The sequence below is a fragment of the Plecotus auritus genome, assembly GCF_963455305.1.
Source record: "Plecotus auritus genome assembly, chromosome: 5".
Lineage (NCBI taxonomy): Eukaryota > Metazoa > Chordata > Mammalia > Chiroptera > Vespertilionidae > Plecotus > Plecotus auritus.
The window spans coordinates 137,023,419-137,038,062 of NC_137776.1; the positions used below are offsets into that span (position 1 = coordinate 137,023,419).

The window sequence follows — 14,644 nt, forward strand, 5'->3', positions numbered from 1 at the left end:
CCATCTGGCTGTTAACAAGTCTACTTAGATGTCTGTCGGATATCTTAAATTTAACATGTCCAAAGGCAAGCTGCTGCTCTTCACCGCCACCCACTTAGTACGTTTATTGCAGCTACAGAACAGAAAACATAGGCAAACTGGCAGTAGTAAAAAGCTGGATGAATCAGATTCTAGAGCCAGACTGAACTGTGCTTAATACTGGGTTCTGTCAATTACTAACTGTAAAACCTTAGCCAGGTTAGTCCAGTCTTGCTGAAACACAATTTCTTTATTTATAAATTGAAGATCACAATATTACCTGCCTGGGGATGGGGGAGTTTCAGTTTCAGGGTAGTGTGAGGGGTCTGCCAGATGCTGCATGTATCTATCCCAGTTGTACATTCAGGGACCGTGGAAATAAACAAGGGTGGGTATGAGCCCCTTGGACACCCCGTGCAGTGGACTTAGTCCAAATCTTCATTTACTACCTGCCCTCCATAAGCCCTTACCTACTAGAGGCATCCTAAACTCCTTAGTATCAATATTAGTTCACCCTTGTTATCTAATATTCCTTTAAAAATCGAGATATTTGCCTGACCAGTGTGGCTCAGTTGGTTGAGCATGGTCCCAGGAGGTCACCAGTTCGATTACTGGTCAGGGCACATGCCCCAGGTTGCAGCTCGATCCCAAATAGGGGACGTACAGGAGACAGCCAATGGATGTTTCTCATCGATGTTTCTATCTCTCCTCTCCCTTCCTCTCTCTGAAATCAATAAAAACATATTTTTAAAAATTGAGATATTCTCCTTTCTCCCACAGTTACTTTGTCCCAGAAACCCAAGTCCTCTGAAGAAGGATTGGGAAATATTTACCATAACTGCTTGTGATGCTTCAGGGGCCTGGCCTCCACTTCAATCATGGACCAGTGGTCTCTGGACCCATAAACCAGATCTGGAAATTAGTTCTGCAAATTAAGTGAGGGACCCACTCTTTCTATTGTGATAACTGATGCCATCAGCTCATCAGCTAGCAAGTTTGTTGTTGTTCTTGCTGTTATACAAATTGAGTACCATCCTAGTGACTGCACATCTCTTTCGCCTCTCTGTTAACACTAGGATCTATCAGCATCCACCACAGATCCCTGTGGGTCAAGGTATTGCCACTCTAGCCTTGCTGTCTAACACAGTATTATGTCATTTTTGCCTATGACAGTAGATTACTGCTTTATTGCTTCTGACATTTTAAAATTCCATCCTCATTGTGCTCATTGAGAGCATAATTTAATGGCAACATCACCTATTATTATTGATCTACTGAGGAGAGCCACCGTAAGCATCTCAAAAATGCCACTGCTCACTCACTGAGTTACTCCAGGTTACCTAATAAAAGGAAGGTTTTCTGGGCTTTGCCTGAGAACAGTTAGGTAGAATGTTCTTAGATCTTCTATAGTAAATCCATCCATTATTTCCACCTCTCTGAGCCTTCTGACCCTTCCCTCAATACTATGCTGCAGAAGTTCTGGAATCTCTGTCTCATTAACTGCAGGCCTCATGATGACCAAGCTTCAAAGCGACTTTCCAGCAGACCATGAGGACTGGTCTCTTGCTAGAGCATTGAATCCGTGGAGTGCCCCTTGTCAGTAAATTGTACCCTCACCTGACTTATATTCTGCCCTAGTTCAACACCTTTAAAAATCCATTCCCATACATATTTTCCTGTTTCTTAGCAGAAAATATTAACCAGCTTCTGCACTTCCTTAGGTGTGTAAGTTATCTCTTCCTAGAATAGGAATCGTATTTACTGCTCAGGTAGTGCTGGAGTTATCAGCCGGACAGCAGTGAGGGACCATGAGCGTGGAGGCAGTGGGCAGTAGTGAGGCAGATCCCGAGGGGAACAAAATTATCTTGCAAGGCACAAGCTTCAGAATAAGTTGTGCAGTCTACAGGCAAAGGGAAGCTATTCTCTGCTGTGAACAGGGATAAGAATTCTGCTCCTACAGCCCTGAAGGAGTCAAGGGGGTTGGGAAGGTGTTTTCAGGATTCTCTGCCTTGTCCACTCAACTATCACAACCCCAGAGCTCAGAGCCCTACTCTTTCCCTGTCAGGGCACCAATATGATACATAAGAGTCAAAGTTTCCCGTCCAATCTCCTTCACAGCTCTCCTGCTATTACTGTTTTACTATCGCCTTTTGGGGTGGGGAGATGGGCAATTCTAATTTGAGGAATTGTCCAATTCTGTACCTGAGTTTTGGCACAGCAGGTCTGGGAGCACCGAGGAGATAAGAATTCCTTTAAATTCTGCTAAGAAAACCCTCCTGGTTTCACAGTGTTTCTTAAGTTGGGAGTTGGCTGCCCTGAGAATATAGTTCTCTTTTTTGCAATGCTTCCAATGCTGTTAACAGAGACTTGCCTGCTGCTCACTCCATATAATTATTATCACCCCAGAATCTCAAGCACACAGTCACCATATAGCCCAGTGCCTCACCTTCTACCATAACTGCATCCTAATTAACCACCAGTGGGATCATTAGTAATTGCGATGAAACTACATGCCAAGGGTTATCACTCCCCGCTAGCAGTGAGGATTCTATTGTCATCAAATTGGTGAATAATTCCATCTTGAGGGTCTACATTCTAGGGCCACACTTTATATTGATTGTCTTTGCTTGGGGTCCCCAGAAATCCCGGTCCTAGACAAAGCTTATAAGGTACCACTTTATTAAAAAATACCATCTCAGTGAAACAAGAATGAGGAGAAACAAGAGTGAGGTGGCAAGGAGGGAAATAATACACAAGTACATTACTGAGCTGAACACTGTGTGGTATCAAACATCAAGAGATTGCTTGATCCATCGTTTGAACCACATCTCAGGACAGTTTATACAAGGCTGGGAGAGAAGCAAAGGTATCCATTGGCTCTTATATCCCCACTGGTCAGATGTTCATCCTTCCACATTAACTACACTTCTGGGTTGTGCATGCATGGGCACCAAATGGGTCTGGAGGCATCTCATGCTCCAGAGTCAGCAGGGATGCCCTGGGGCAGGAGGGGAGACACCCATAGTGCAGGCCTGAGCAGAAGCACTGTTGGGTTGTGCTCAGGTGGGGTCAGATGAGTCCCTACCTCGATATAGCAGGAGCAGAACACATGGCTGAGGATTCCAGAGACAGGTACGACTGAGCGAATCTGACACTTAAAAGGTGACACACCACTTAAGGAACCAAAAGAAAAGAGCCATTTCCCTTTTCAGAGTGTTATGAATGGATGATATGCATCCATCATGCTCGACAATAGTAGATCCAATTGAATGATATTAGGGATAGATACCCTTTGTGGATGGCCTATAGTCTGTTGTTCTTTACAGAGTTCAGAAGTCCGTGCTTGCAAAGGACAAGGGAAGATGAATGGAACAGGACTCTGCCACAGGCAATAAGAACTCCCATTTTGCGCCATTCCTCTCCAAATATACTAAATGTCTTGCTGACCATTGTACTGCTGGGAAACAGGAAATCCAGTCAGCTGAATGAACAATCTGCTAAATTCCACTGTGAAGATAATGGGTAGTTTGTTCCTAGGCTAATTCTGCTCCTAAACTGAAATTTCTACTAAAGGTTCTTTGGGCATAGGTAGAGTTTTAGGCCTTCTGGTCTTTCCCATTAATATATTTGGCTCTGATAGTCAATGGTTCATAGAAATATTATGTAGGCCAAATAAGAATATTTCACATCACCATGTGATAAAACCAGATTTTTGTCAGAAGCTACGCATGTGCACAAAGTATCGCGGAGAAGGAACTTTTGCAGGAATACTGAGGCCAGTACAGTCATGTTTGGATTTTCATAGGCCACTGTCCTTGTTTCATTATTTTTCAATGATTTTTGGAACTATAATTTTCTTTCAACTACCCAGTATTTTTTTAATATATTATTTCCTTGGCTTCTCTGTTCATATCTGCAGCTCTTGAACTCATCTGGCTTTTGCTTATAGAATAAGCCTTGATTTTTACATTCATCTTTTTTTGTAACTTGTGTCAAATTCATAGCTCTTCCATAATACTCTGCTGCTGGACCCACACACATCCATACCTGTGTCATCAGGGATGTAGTATTTCAGTTTCTGGATCCTCTGACATCAGAGCTGACCATTTCCAGACAGAATCACCAATCCAGCAGATATCCTCTTTACCATGCCCTGGCTTGGTTCTAATGGCTAAAACAATCTAGTTCCTTACTCACAGAATTAGGAGTCCACTGAATTAGGCAAAGCTATAAAAGGATATTTCTGATGAATTTATCTGAAAACCCAAGAGTAGATTCAGCTTCTCAAGTACAAGTGGATTCGGGGCACACTCACATTGGGTCAGACCTCCCTCCCCACTCCCTCCGTCTGTCACACCCTCCCTCCAACTCTCAGCCCCACTCAGTTCTTGGATAGGTATTTTCCTCATGGAAGCAACGTGGTTTCCAGCAAATCTAGATTTATTGCACTTCCATAATACTCTGCTGCTTCTCCATGTCTACTTCTCCTTCATAACAGTAGGAGCAAATATCTTAGACTTGACTGTCTTCAAGTCAGATGTTTAACTCTGGATCCATTGCCAAGGCCAGGGAGATAAGATGCTCTGATTGGCTGAGACTGGGACATATGCCAACCTTCAGAGGGCAGAGTCAAGACCATCCAAACCACAAGAACAGAGAGTGAGGAAGAGGTATCTCCCAGAAGATCTGGTGTCATTAACAGAAGAAGAGCAACTATTTGCTGGTAGAACAAACCAAAGATGTCCACCACAGTTGTCTTGACACTCTTCCTTCTGACACAGGCTTCCAATTCCTGTGCAAACCAGTAATGACACAGGCTTTCTGTCACTTCTTACAAAAGAGCCACAGTCTGAAGTTTGGATTCTTTTAAGGCCTGTACACCCATTCCCCCCTCTCCTTTGTACCAAAAAATATATTTTACAAATATAAAATGTATATAAATATAGCACATGTAAAATATAAGCTGCATTATTTTGATGGGGTTTAAATCAGCAAAACCAGACACAAAATGAGTTGAGCATCTTTACACAATGGTACATCTGCATTCTGCTGATGCATAAAATTGTCAAAAACAGCCAAGCCTTTAGTCCTGCCATATGTAAGGGATGTATAAGAAGTTAAATAAAGATACAGTTTGTTCCTAGACACCCATCCTTCTGCTATTGGCTTTCCCACCAGGCCATTCCAACCACCCTCTTATGCTGCATTCTCAGCACCCTATGTGACGTAGGTGACATTCTTGGATCCTTGCTTTTGGTTTCTAGTTCATAGGGTAATATATGACTTGCATCCGGTTGGCATTCCCTTGGTTGGTAATTTCAATAAAGCATAGTACATTAAGATACCCAAAAATGCCCTAACCGGTTTGGCTCAGTGGATAGTGCGCTGGCCTCCATTCTGGTCAAGGGCATGTACTTTGGTTGCAGGCACATCCCCAGTAGGGGGTGTGCAGGAGGCAGCTGATCAATGTTTCTAACTCTCTATCCCTCTCCCTTCCTCTCTGTAAAATATCAATAATATATATATTTTTTCAAATACCCAAAAGTTGTTTAATTGTTCAACAGCAGAATGGAGTTTCCCTTCCCTCTTGTCTCCTTTCTTCCTTCATTATATTTTCTTAATGTTTTTGGTCTTTTTAAAGGAAGGAAGCTTTTGATGTGGATTGAGTGATTTTTTTTTTTGTTAGAATGAAGAAGCAAAGATTTTATTAAAGCAAAATATCTGAGTTATGCTATGAGAGAGTGTGTTCATATGAGCAAGAGAAAGGAATGCTTGCACTGGAGACGCTCTCTTCTGTTGAATCTGGAAGACCAGTGCTAACTAATGCAAGAGAGCCCAAGGCTGTACCACCCTCCTTCTAAGACAGATCCAGACACTGGTGGGGAGGAGGGACAAAAGACTAAGGTGAACTAGAGGAGCAACTACAAGAACAAGAGAGGCTGGAGAAGGGAGGTTCTCCTGGCTGCGTCCCTGAGCTAGGCTCAGCGTAGAGAATGTGGAGAAGTTAAGGAGATGGTAAATGGCTTGTCCCTTTCTCTGCATTGTGGGTATGTTTAGGCATATCTAACAGTAAGATGGTTTTCCTTCTGGACTGTAGTTGTAGGAGGTTCCAGATGCTGCATGTGTTATGGAAAAGTGGGGTGGGAGGGGTGCAATCGGAATTTGGAAGACAGGACAAAAAAACCACACACATAGATTCTGCCTTATGTGCTTCTAAAGGGATCATAAGTTAAGTCAGAAAATAAAACCCACATATGATGGAAATGATCCCCAGCTTCTAAGTTAACAGAATCATTTCCTAATCCATCCCCCCACCATGTATCATAGGAGACCCAGAGAAATGCCAGCTCCCATCTGCTTTAATCATTTTATGAAGCATTTCAGAAGGAGATTTGAGATTTCTAAGAATTAGAAATATAGTCCAGCCAGAAAGTTTTTAAAACCCAGGCAGTGGGCTCTGTGCCCACAACTCTCCGTCTGCCCAAGGAATGGTGCCCATTTGCACCACACTGCTCATGGCTACTGGGCTTTAATTGGCACTGAACACACAAAGCAAATGGCACAGACCGGGCCCCCCTCCCCCACTGAGAGCTGTGGTTGTATGTGAAGAACAGAGAGCCATTCTCAACCTCGGCCACTGCCAGGCAGGGGCTGTCTGCTCTTGGGGATTTCTCTTTCACCTACTTGGCGAGGATTCTAGAACAGCTAACTTAGTAGTGTTCGTGCTGATTGCACTTTATAATCACCTATTGAGCTTTGGAAACAAGTAAGTGCCAGGGCTGTACCCCCAGATCAAATCAATCACAAATGTGTGTGTGTAGGGGGGTGGGGTGGGATGTAGTCCTGGCATCAGCATTTTAAAAAAGCTTTCAGGGGATTCTAAAGGAAGGACAAGGTGGAGTTCTGGGCTCTCTGGGAAATGGTCTGTCAGTCTGCCTGCCTCTTTGTCTCTGTCTGACTCTTCCATCTTTCTCTTTTTACTCTCTCTCTTCCTCCTTTTCCCTCTCTATCCTCCTCCTCCTTCTCTCTAATAAAAACTTTTGTGACAATGACTTATTCCCCCATGAACACGTCCATCTCCTTCTAAATCTGAAGATTGTTTAAACATACAGTATTCTGTTTCCCAGGCATTTTCTAGGACTATAGGAGATTGTTTTCAAGATGAGTGTTTGTAAAATGATATGCAGCACTGATCTTCTCCTTTACCTGTAGGCCAGCCTAGCTCTCGCCCCTGGTGGAAGGAAAAGATTAAGAAACAAGTCATGAACCTGAAGAAACTTGGAGGAATGATTATCCATTTCTCCATTATCCTTATTGGCACTTGTGCTCACACATAGGGCCATTTAGGACACCACTTTCTCAATTCATTCATTATATAAATATATAGATTTATATGTAGATATTTTCACTCCTACGGGTATGTGAGGTCCCATGCTAAGTGCTAAATATACACTGATGAAAAAGAAAATACTTCTGTTTTTTTTAAGTGGGTGAAACTTGAATATTTCATTGTCACACAAGGTTTTACATTTTTACATTATGGAAATATTTCATCTAATTCATAAATATTGAATAGGAATGAACAGGGTAAAAAAAGGAAAGCGTCATTCTAGGTAGAGGGAAAACATGCAAAGGCTCAGAGATGAGAACTAGGACAAGTTCTTCAGGATCTGTACGTGGCTCAGTGGGGCTTGCATTGCACTTGGAGGCTGAGGACTGGCTGCTGATTTAACACTATGATGCTTCCTTGCGTCTCTTGGGAGCATCTGAGACTTTGCCTCTTGTTGTAGAGCCTTCCTTTGGCTGCGCCTTCCATCAAAATCTAATTGCACCACAGATTTTTTAATGATTATTCTGTGCTTTGTTTTGTTTTTTCTCTCTTCCCTCCATATTGGCAGGTGGAATTAGGGAGGGGGGAGCGGGGGGGAATGGAGATGGATGAATTAAATTCCCATCTGATGGACAGGCTATATAATACACACCCTTAGTAAACCTCTTTTTAATCTCAGGATAAAAGCCCTCACTCTTCAGTAGTGAGGTCCCAAGCCTTTCTAGAGTTGGACCTGGGAATTTGAATTTTTAACAGGCTCCTCCAAGTAATCCCATGGTACAGATTGGGAACTATTGCCCTAGTCCCCAGTGCTGAAGTGAAGTTCAGAGAATGACAGCCGACACTTAGACAACAGTGTCAAAATGCCAAGCGAAATAAGCCAGTCAGAGAAAGATAAGTATCACAGGACCTCACTCATGTGGAATCTAATGAACAAAATAAACTGATGAACAAAATAAATCCAGAGACATAGAAGCATGGAACTGACTATGGGACCTCAGAGGGAAGGTGGGGAAGGATGGGTGGGAGAGAGATTACCAAAGAACTTCTATGCATATATGTATAACCCATGGACACAGACAATAGGGTAGTGAAGGCCTGGGGGCTGGCTAGAAGAGTTGGTGGGGGGTGGGGGGTCGGGGAGACATAGATAATACTTTCAACTATAAAGTTTTTTTTATTTTTTTAAATAAATCTTTATTCAGATTATTACAGATGTTCCTCATTTTTCCCCCCCATAGCTCCCCTCCACCTGATTCCCCACACACACACTCCCCATGCCCTTACGCCCCGCCACTGTCCTCATCCATAAGTGTAAAACTTTTGTCCAATCTCTTCCCACATCCCTCATGCCCCCTTCCCCCCGAGAATTGTCAGTCCACTCCCTTTTTATGCCCTTGATTCTATTATATTCACCAGTTTATTCTGTTCATCAGATTTTTTTATTCACTTGATTTTTAGATTCACTTGTTGATAGATATGTATTTGTTGTCACTTTGTTGTTCATAATTTTTATCTTTACCTTTTTCTTCTTCTTCCTCTACTTAAAGAATACCCTTCAGCATTTCATATAATCCTGGTTTGGTGGTGATGAACTCCTTTAGCTTTTTCTTGTCTGTGAGGCTCTTTATTTGACCTTCATGGTAGCTTTGCTGGGTAGAGTAATCTTGGTTGTAGGTTCTTGCTGTTCATCACTTTGAATATTTCTTGCCACTCCCTTCTGGCCTGCATAGTTTCTGTTGAGAAATCAGCTGACAGTCGTATGGATACTCCCTTGTAGGTAACTAACTGTTTTTCTCTTGCTGCTTTCTTTGTCTTTTGCCCTTGGCATTTTAATTATGATGTGTCTTGGTGTGGTCCTCTTTGGATTCCTCTTGTTTGGGGTTCTCTGCACTTCCTGGACTTGTAAGTCTATTTCTTTCACCAAGTAGGGAAAGTTTTCTGTCATTATTTCTTCTAATAGGTTTTCAGTATCTTGCTCTCTCTCTTCTTCTGGCACCCCCATAATTTGGATGTTGGTATGCTTGTAATTGTCCCAGAGGCTCCTTACACTATCTTCATATTTTTGGATTCTTTTTTCTTTTTGTTTTTCTGATTGGATGTTTTTTTGCATCCTCATATTTCAAATCTTTGGTTTGATTCTTGGGGTCCTCTAGTCTACTGTTGGATTTCTGTATATTATTCTTTATTTCAGACAGTGTATGCTTAATTTCTGACTGGTCCTTTTTTTTTTTTTTTTGCATTATTATTAAGATCCTTGAAGATCTTACTAAGTTCCTCGGAGGTCTCACTAAGTTTCTCGGCGGTTTCTAGAAGATTCTTGAGTAACCTTATAACTGTGGTTTTGAACTCTATATCCAGTAATTTGCTTTCCTTCATTTCTTTCATTTGTGACATGTTTCTTTGTCTCCACATTTTGGCTGCTTCCCTGTGTTGATGGAGTGGCTTTGTGTGGTAGGTGACCTATAGGGCCCAGTGGCTCAGCCTTCCCAGTCACCTGAGGTGGACACTCTTGGTGCACCCCTTTGTGGGCTGGGTGCTCAGTCTTGTTGTACTTAAGCCTTGATTGCTATTGGTACACTGGGAAGAATTGACTTCCAGGCCAATTGGCTGTGAGGACCCGCTGTGTCTATAATGGAAGAACTGCTGTGCTGGAGACACCCTTATGGGGCAGGGCTTGCTTCAGTGGGGCTTTGGTGCTCACTGAGTCTGCCTCTTGAGTGTGTCACTTATGGATGTGAGGAGTTGAAATCTGGTCATCTCACACAGACCACTGGGTACACTGGCTCCTGGATCTCCAAGGAGGTGCAAGTCAGCTACTGTATGAGGCTCCCAGCAGGAGCTACAGTGAGATCTGCAGATTTCTCCTCTTTGTTTGGGGTTTGGAAGTTTTGGAGCTCTCTGACCCAGCTGAAGTTTGTTAGGTTAAGCTGTGAAAGGGCAGGCCATTCATATGCAAAAGCCGCTGCGCACAGCTAGGGTGGGTTTGTAAATTGGGTGGGGCAGGGTCTCGGGGAATCACCAGGGCCTAGCAAACAGTGATGGCTGCCAGTCAGCCGTCTCTGCGTCTCTGTGTCCCCGTGTCCCCACGTCCCGTGCCCCAGAGCAGTAAACAATTCCTGCGAGCACCTCTGCAAGAAAGCCACCCTCACTTCCCAACCCTATGCCAGACAGTCCAGTTTCTCCCCGTAGGACTTTGGGTCCCCAGAGTCTCACGGGAAACGAGTTCAGAGCAGTTGGGAGCTTGTATCTCCCTTCCGATTTAAAAAAACAGTGCACCCAGTCGCCAGCCCGATTCACGCGCCTCCTTCACGTGCCCCCGTACCTCTGCTTTTCTGCGTCTCTGCACATCCTACCCGGTCTCAATGTGCTTTTTTCTTTCCTTCTAGTTGTAGAACTTCTACTCAGCCAGCTTTCCTGTGGTTCTGGGTGATAGTCGTTTGTCTTTTAGTTGTAGTTTTGGTGTGGTTGTGAGGCAGCACGTACAGGTGTATACCTTATGCCGCCATCTTGGTTTCTCCTAAAGATTTTTTTAAATGCCAAGCACTGCTCAAAGGGCTTTGCTTATATTAACTCATTTATTCCTTACTGTAACCTACAAAGTGAGCTTTGCATTATTTTTATTTTTAGAGATAAGAGGCACACAAGGCACACAGCCAGTCATCTGCAGTTTGAACAAAGCTAGTCTTAATCCAGATACTGGATCTTCTCCCTAAATAACCAAGACCTTTAGGCAACATGATAAAGAGCCCTTGCTGTGCTGCAGGTACCAGTGGTTGCTGGTGACCCCTGTACAGCTGGGGCACTGAAGGAGAAAGCAGGATTTGTAGCACTTGCTGGATGTCATTGACCACAGAATTGAGAAGTGTGCACAATGGACTGTGACAATCCAGCCATCCCTCACTGTGACTGCCAGGTCTGCCACGACAGCAAAGGCCATCGTGAAGGTGCAGGCCAGTGGCTATGGAGGACAGAAAAGGAAAATACATCTCCCAAAACGACAGGAGTGTCCAGAGGCTTTGCAAATCTAAAGTCGTGCTCTGGGTTGGGCTAATGAGAGGGCATAGAAATTGTATTTTGGGACTTGCATAGAGTGTCATAGAACAGGCATGACATCAAGGATGGGGCATGAGGTCAAGGATGGGAGCCCAAAGGCCTTCCTCCCCCCACCCCATATCCTTCTCATTGTTCTCTCCACAAGAAATTTCCTTTATCTCAGCTACACCTCCCTTCTCTCTTGCCCAACACAGGTCAAGTGCAGGTCTTAGAGAACATTTTCTGCTCTGCTGCTGCCTAATGACCAGTTGCCCTTCACATGGCCTCATTCTTGCTCCTGTGAGGAGCTTGTAAATCACAGCTATGCTGGGCTTGAGGACTCAGGTGAGGGATGGGATGAGATACATGGTGATTCTTTATGCAATTTCAGGTACCAGCAGTGCTTCTATGGGGTCAACCTGTCCAGTCTCCGGGCTGCTGCAGTGGATGAATACTTCAGACAGCCAATCGTTGTAAGTGTGTCCTCTTTACAGGCTTCCTCCCCATACGTTTATCTGTTGATTCATTCATTCATTCATGCACTCGTGAGCCTGCATCCACTGTGCTGCCAGGCTGGGTGCTAAGCCATCACAGAAGAGCATATGTTTTCAAGTCTTCCAGCTCTGATCTCCCAGTCAATTAAGGAAATTCTCAGAGAATGGTACTGTTGAAAGCAAGGGCTGCCTTTCAATAAGTGACTTCTAATTTTCTTTCTGCTCAGACCCATCCCCTGCACACACTCAGCCTCCTCACTTCTTCAATAATTCACATCCTCCCATTGATTCTAGTGGTCCAATGCGTAATTAAAGAGGAAGCGTTGTAAATAAATAGCTTAGAATAGGAGCTTTGCTGGCAAACAGATTTGGGTTTCAATTGTGGCTCCATCTAGCCATGTAACCTTGGACAGCTTGACGTTTACGTTGTCTGAAACTCTTTCAGTTGTAAGTGGAAGGAAACCAAACTCAAATGGTTTACGCTGTAATGGAATCACTGGCCCTCAAGAAATGCAAATCCTGGAGACAGAGCTTGCTTCAGGGACCTGCTGCACAAGTTCAGACAGTGCCATCGAGCTCTGGTTGTTCTATCCTCATCACATATCTCTGTTTCCTCTGATTTAAGTCTGTTCTTCCCCTCAGGGCAGGAAGATGTTGCAGTAGCTCCAGGCTCAAATTCTTAAAACTCTGAATCCCAAAGAAGAGCCTGCCTTTTCCTAATAACTTGGGCAAAAGCCCCAGAATTCGTTTCGATAAAGCCTGATTGTCCAGTGACCTTAGTTACTGTGCAGCTTCTTGGAATGTGGAGAAGAGGTCAATTCTGGATGGTCAAAAACCACCACATGCCTGCTCCAGAGAATTTATGAGGATTGATATAGCCTAGTAAAGCACAAAATACTTAGGGCCGGGCATATAGTAACCACTAAATCAATGTTAGCTTGTATTAGTATTATTGTTCTCATTAAGTTCATGCCTTTTAAAGTCTAACCTTACTGACTAAAAATTCCAGGAGGAAAGCTAGACTGCAATCAATCTTGCTTGAATTCAGTCTGTCCTGACAGAAAGATAACATCTTTGTGTGTTTTTTCCCCAGGACACATTTGACATTAGGATTTTGATGGCTCGATCAGTCAAGTACACAGTGAACTTTATGGATGCAAAAGAGGCAGATCTCCACAGGTTTGTACCAATCAGAGATGCTCCAGATTTTTAAATCTCCTCTCTAGCTCTCCCATCCCCAAAACTGCAGTGCAGAGATTTGCTGCTCACACAGGGAAGAGATTTGAGGTATGAGTCACACACGGGAATAGTACATTAGCACTAGTTTCCCTTATTGCAGAATAAGGGTAAGGATTGTTTTAAGAATTGAATGAGAAAAATTAAACAGTATATATCTCTACTTATATAACCAGACACTATTCTGAGCCCTTAACATGTGACTCATTTAATCCTCACAGCAGCGCCATGCAAATGGTACTATTGTTATGTTCATTTTATCAATGACAAATATGAGGCAGAGTGGAACAATCCATTGCATAAGGTCACAGAATGAATAAATGTCATGAAAGCTAGGACTTGAACCATTCATAAAGCTCCAGAGTCTGGGCTTTTTAACAATTCACCCAGGTCAATGCCCATAAGAATGACAAGAAGAACTACAATCTGATGAGTGCTTACTACATGCTAGGTACTGTGCTAAATATTTTAGAGGCACTGGAGGAAGGCCTCTGGGCTCATTTTCAAAGAAGGCACTCAATCAGTGCTAGCTTTTGTCCTCCTTCCCTCCACTTCAAGAGACTCTGCACCGAAGACTCATTTCTCTGATATGAATCCTCTTGTGTGACCTTTCACTAGTATTTTGTTTTTCCCTTCCCGAGAAGATCAATATTTATGTGTTTCTTTTCTGGGTAAGAAATTTAAGACCCAGCCAAGTTATAATTTGCTTTGGACTCATGAGGAATCAAGGGTCAGATTTTAGAAAATGCAGCTGGCTAACTCAAACCATTGCCTACCTTGAGATCACAATGGATAAAAGGTGTCAGTCAGGATAGGCCAAAACATGCTGCAGTAACAAAAAAGAATCTTTAGTGTCTTATAATAACCCAGGTGTCTTTCTCCCCTACACTATTTATCCATCATGCACCAGCTTCAGCTCTGCCCACCCCTCAGGCACTCCTCAGTCAGGCTGGTGCAGCAGCCTATGTCTGCAACGATGCCAGTCCCTGAGGAAAAAGGAGGAGTGTGGCAAAGTATGTACTGGCAATAAAAGTCTGTGCCTGGAAACAACACAGTGCACTTCTGTTCACATTTAATTGGTCAACATAAATCACATGGCGGTACCTGAACTCAAGTGAGTGGATAAATACAACCCTACTGTATGCTTGGAGCAAGAGAACTGGCGTGTGGGAACAACCGGAATAACTACCGCAGGGCCAGACAAAAGTGATTCCAACTGGCTGCATTGGCAGCTCCGGCTACCTCCTGAGTGCCAGGGAGGTTTTTGAAAACTCTGAGATGTCATCTATTCATTTGGGCATTGATTCAACAAATGTTTAATGAGATCCTACTGTGTGCCAGGCACTGTGCTGATGTATGCCCAGGTAGGAGCTCATGATCCATTTAGAGGAATGCCAAAAATGGGAGGAAATAATTGTAATGCGAGAAGTACAATGGAAATCTCTAGGAATGCGCTGACGCTGCAGGTGGAGGAAGTTAGGCCTCTGGGGGCAGCATACCTGCAAATAATGTACAACCCCCTTTGAAAATT

At 43.5% G+C, this 14,644-nt stretch overlaps 1 protein-coding gene across 2 annotated transcripts in view; it reads left to right on the plus strand.

Moving 5' to 3' along the window:
* Window positions 1-14,644, plus strand: part of LOC308247866 (histone-arginine methyltransferase CARM1-like) — a 230,643-nt gene that overhangs the window by 189,216 nt on the left and 26,783 nt on the right. For both annotated transcript variants that reach the window (XM_080667620.1, XM_080667621.1), the window contains exons 8-9: window positions 11,775-11,856; window positions 12,971-13,056. In XM_080667620.1, coding sequence (XP_080523746.1) covers window positions 11,775-11,856; window positions 12,971-13,056 — 168 coding nt within the window. The remainder of the gene's footprint in view (window positions 1-11,774; window positions 11,857-12,970; window positions 13,057-14,644) is intronic.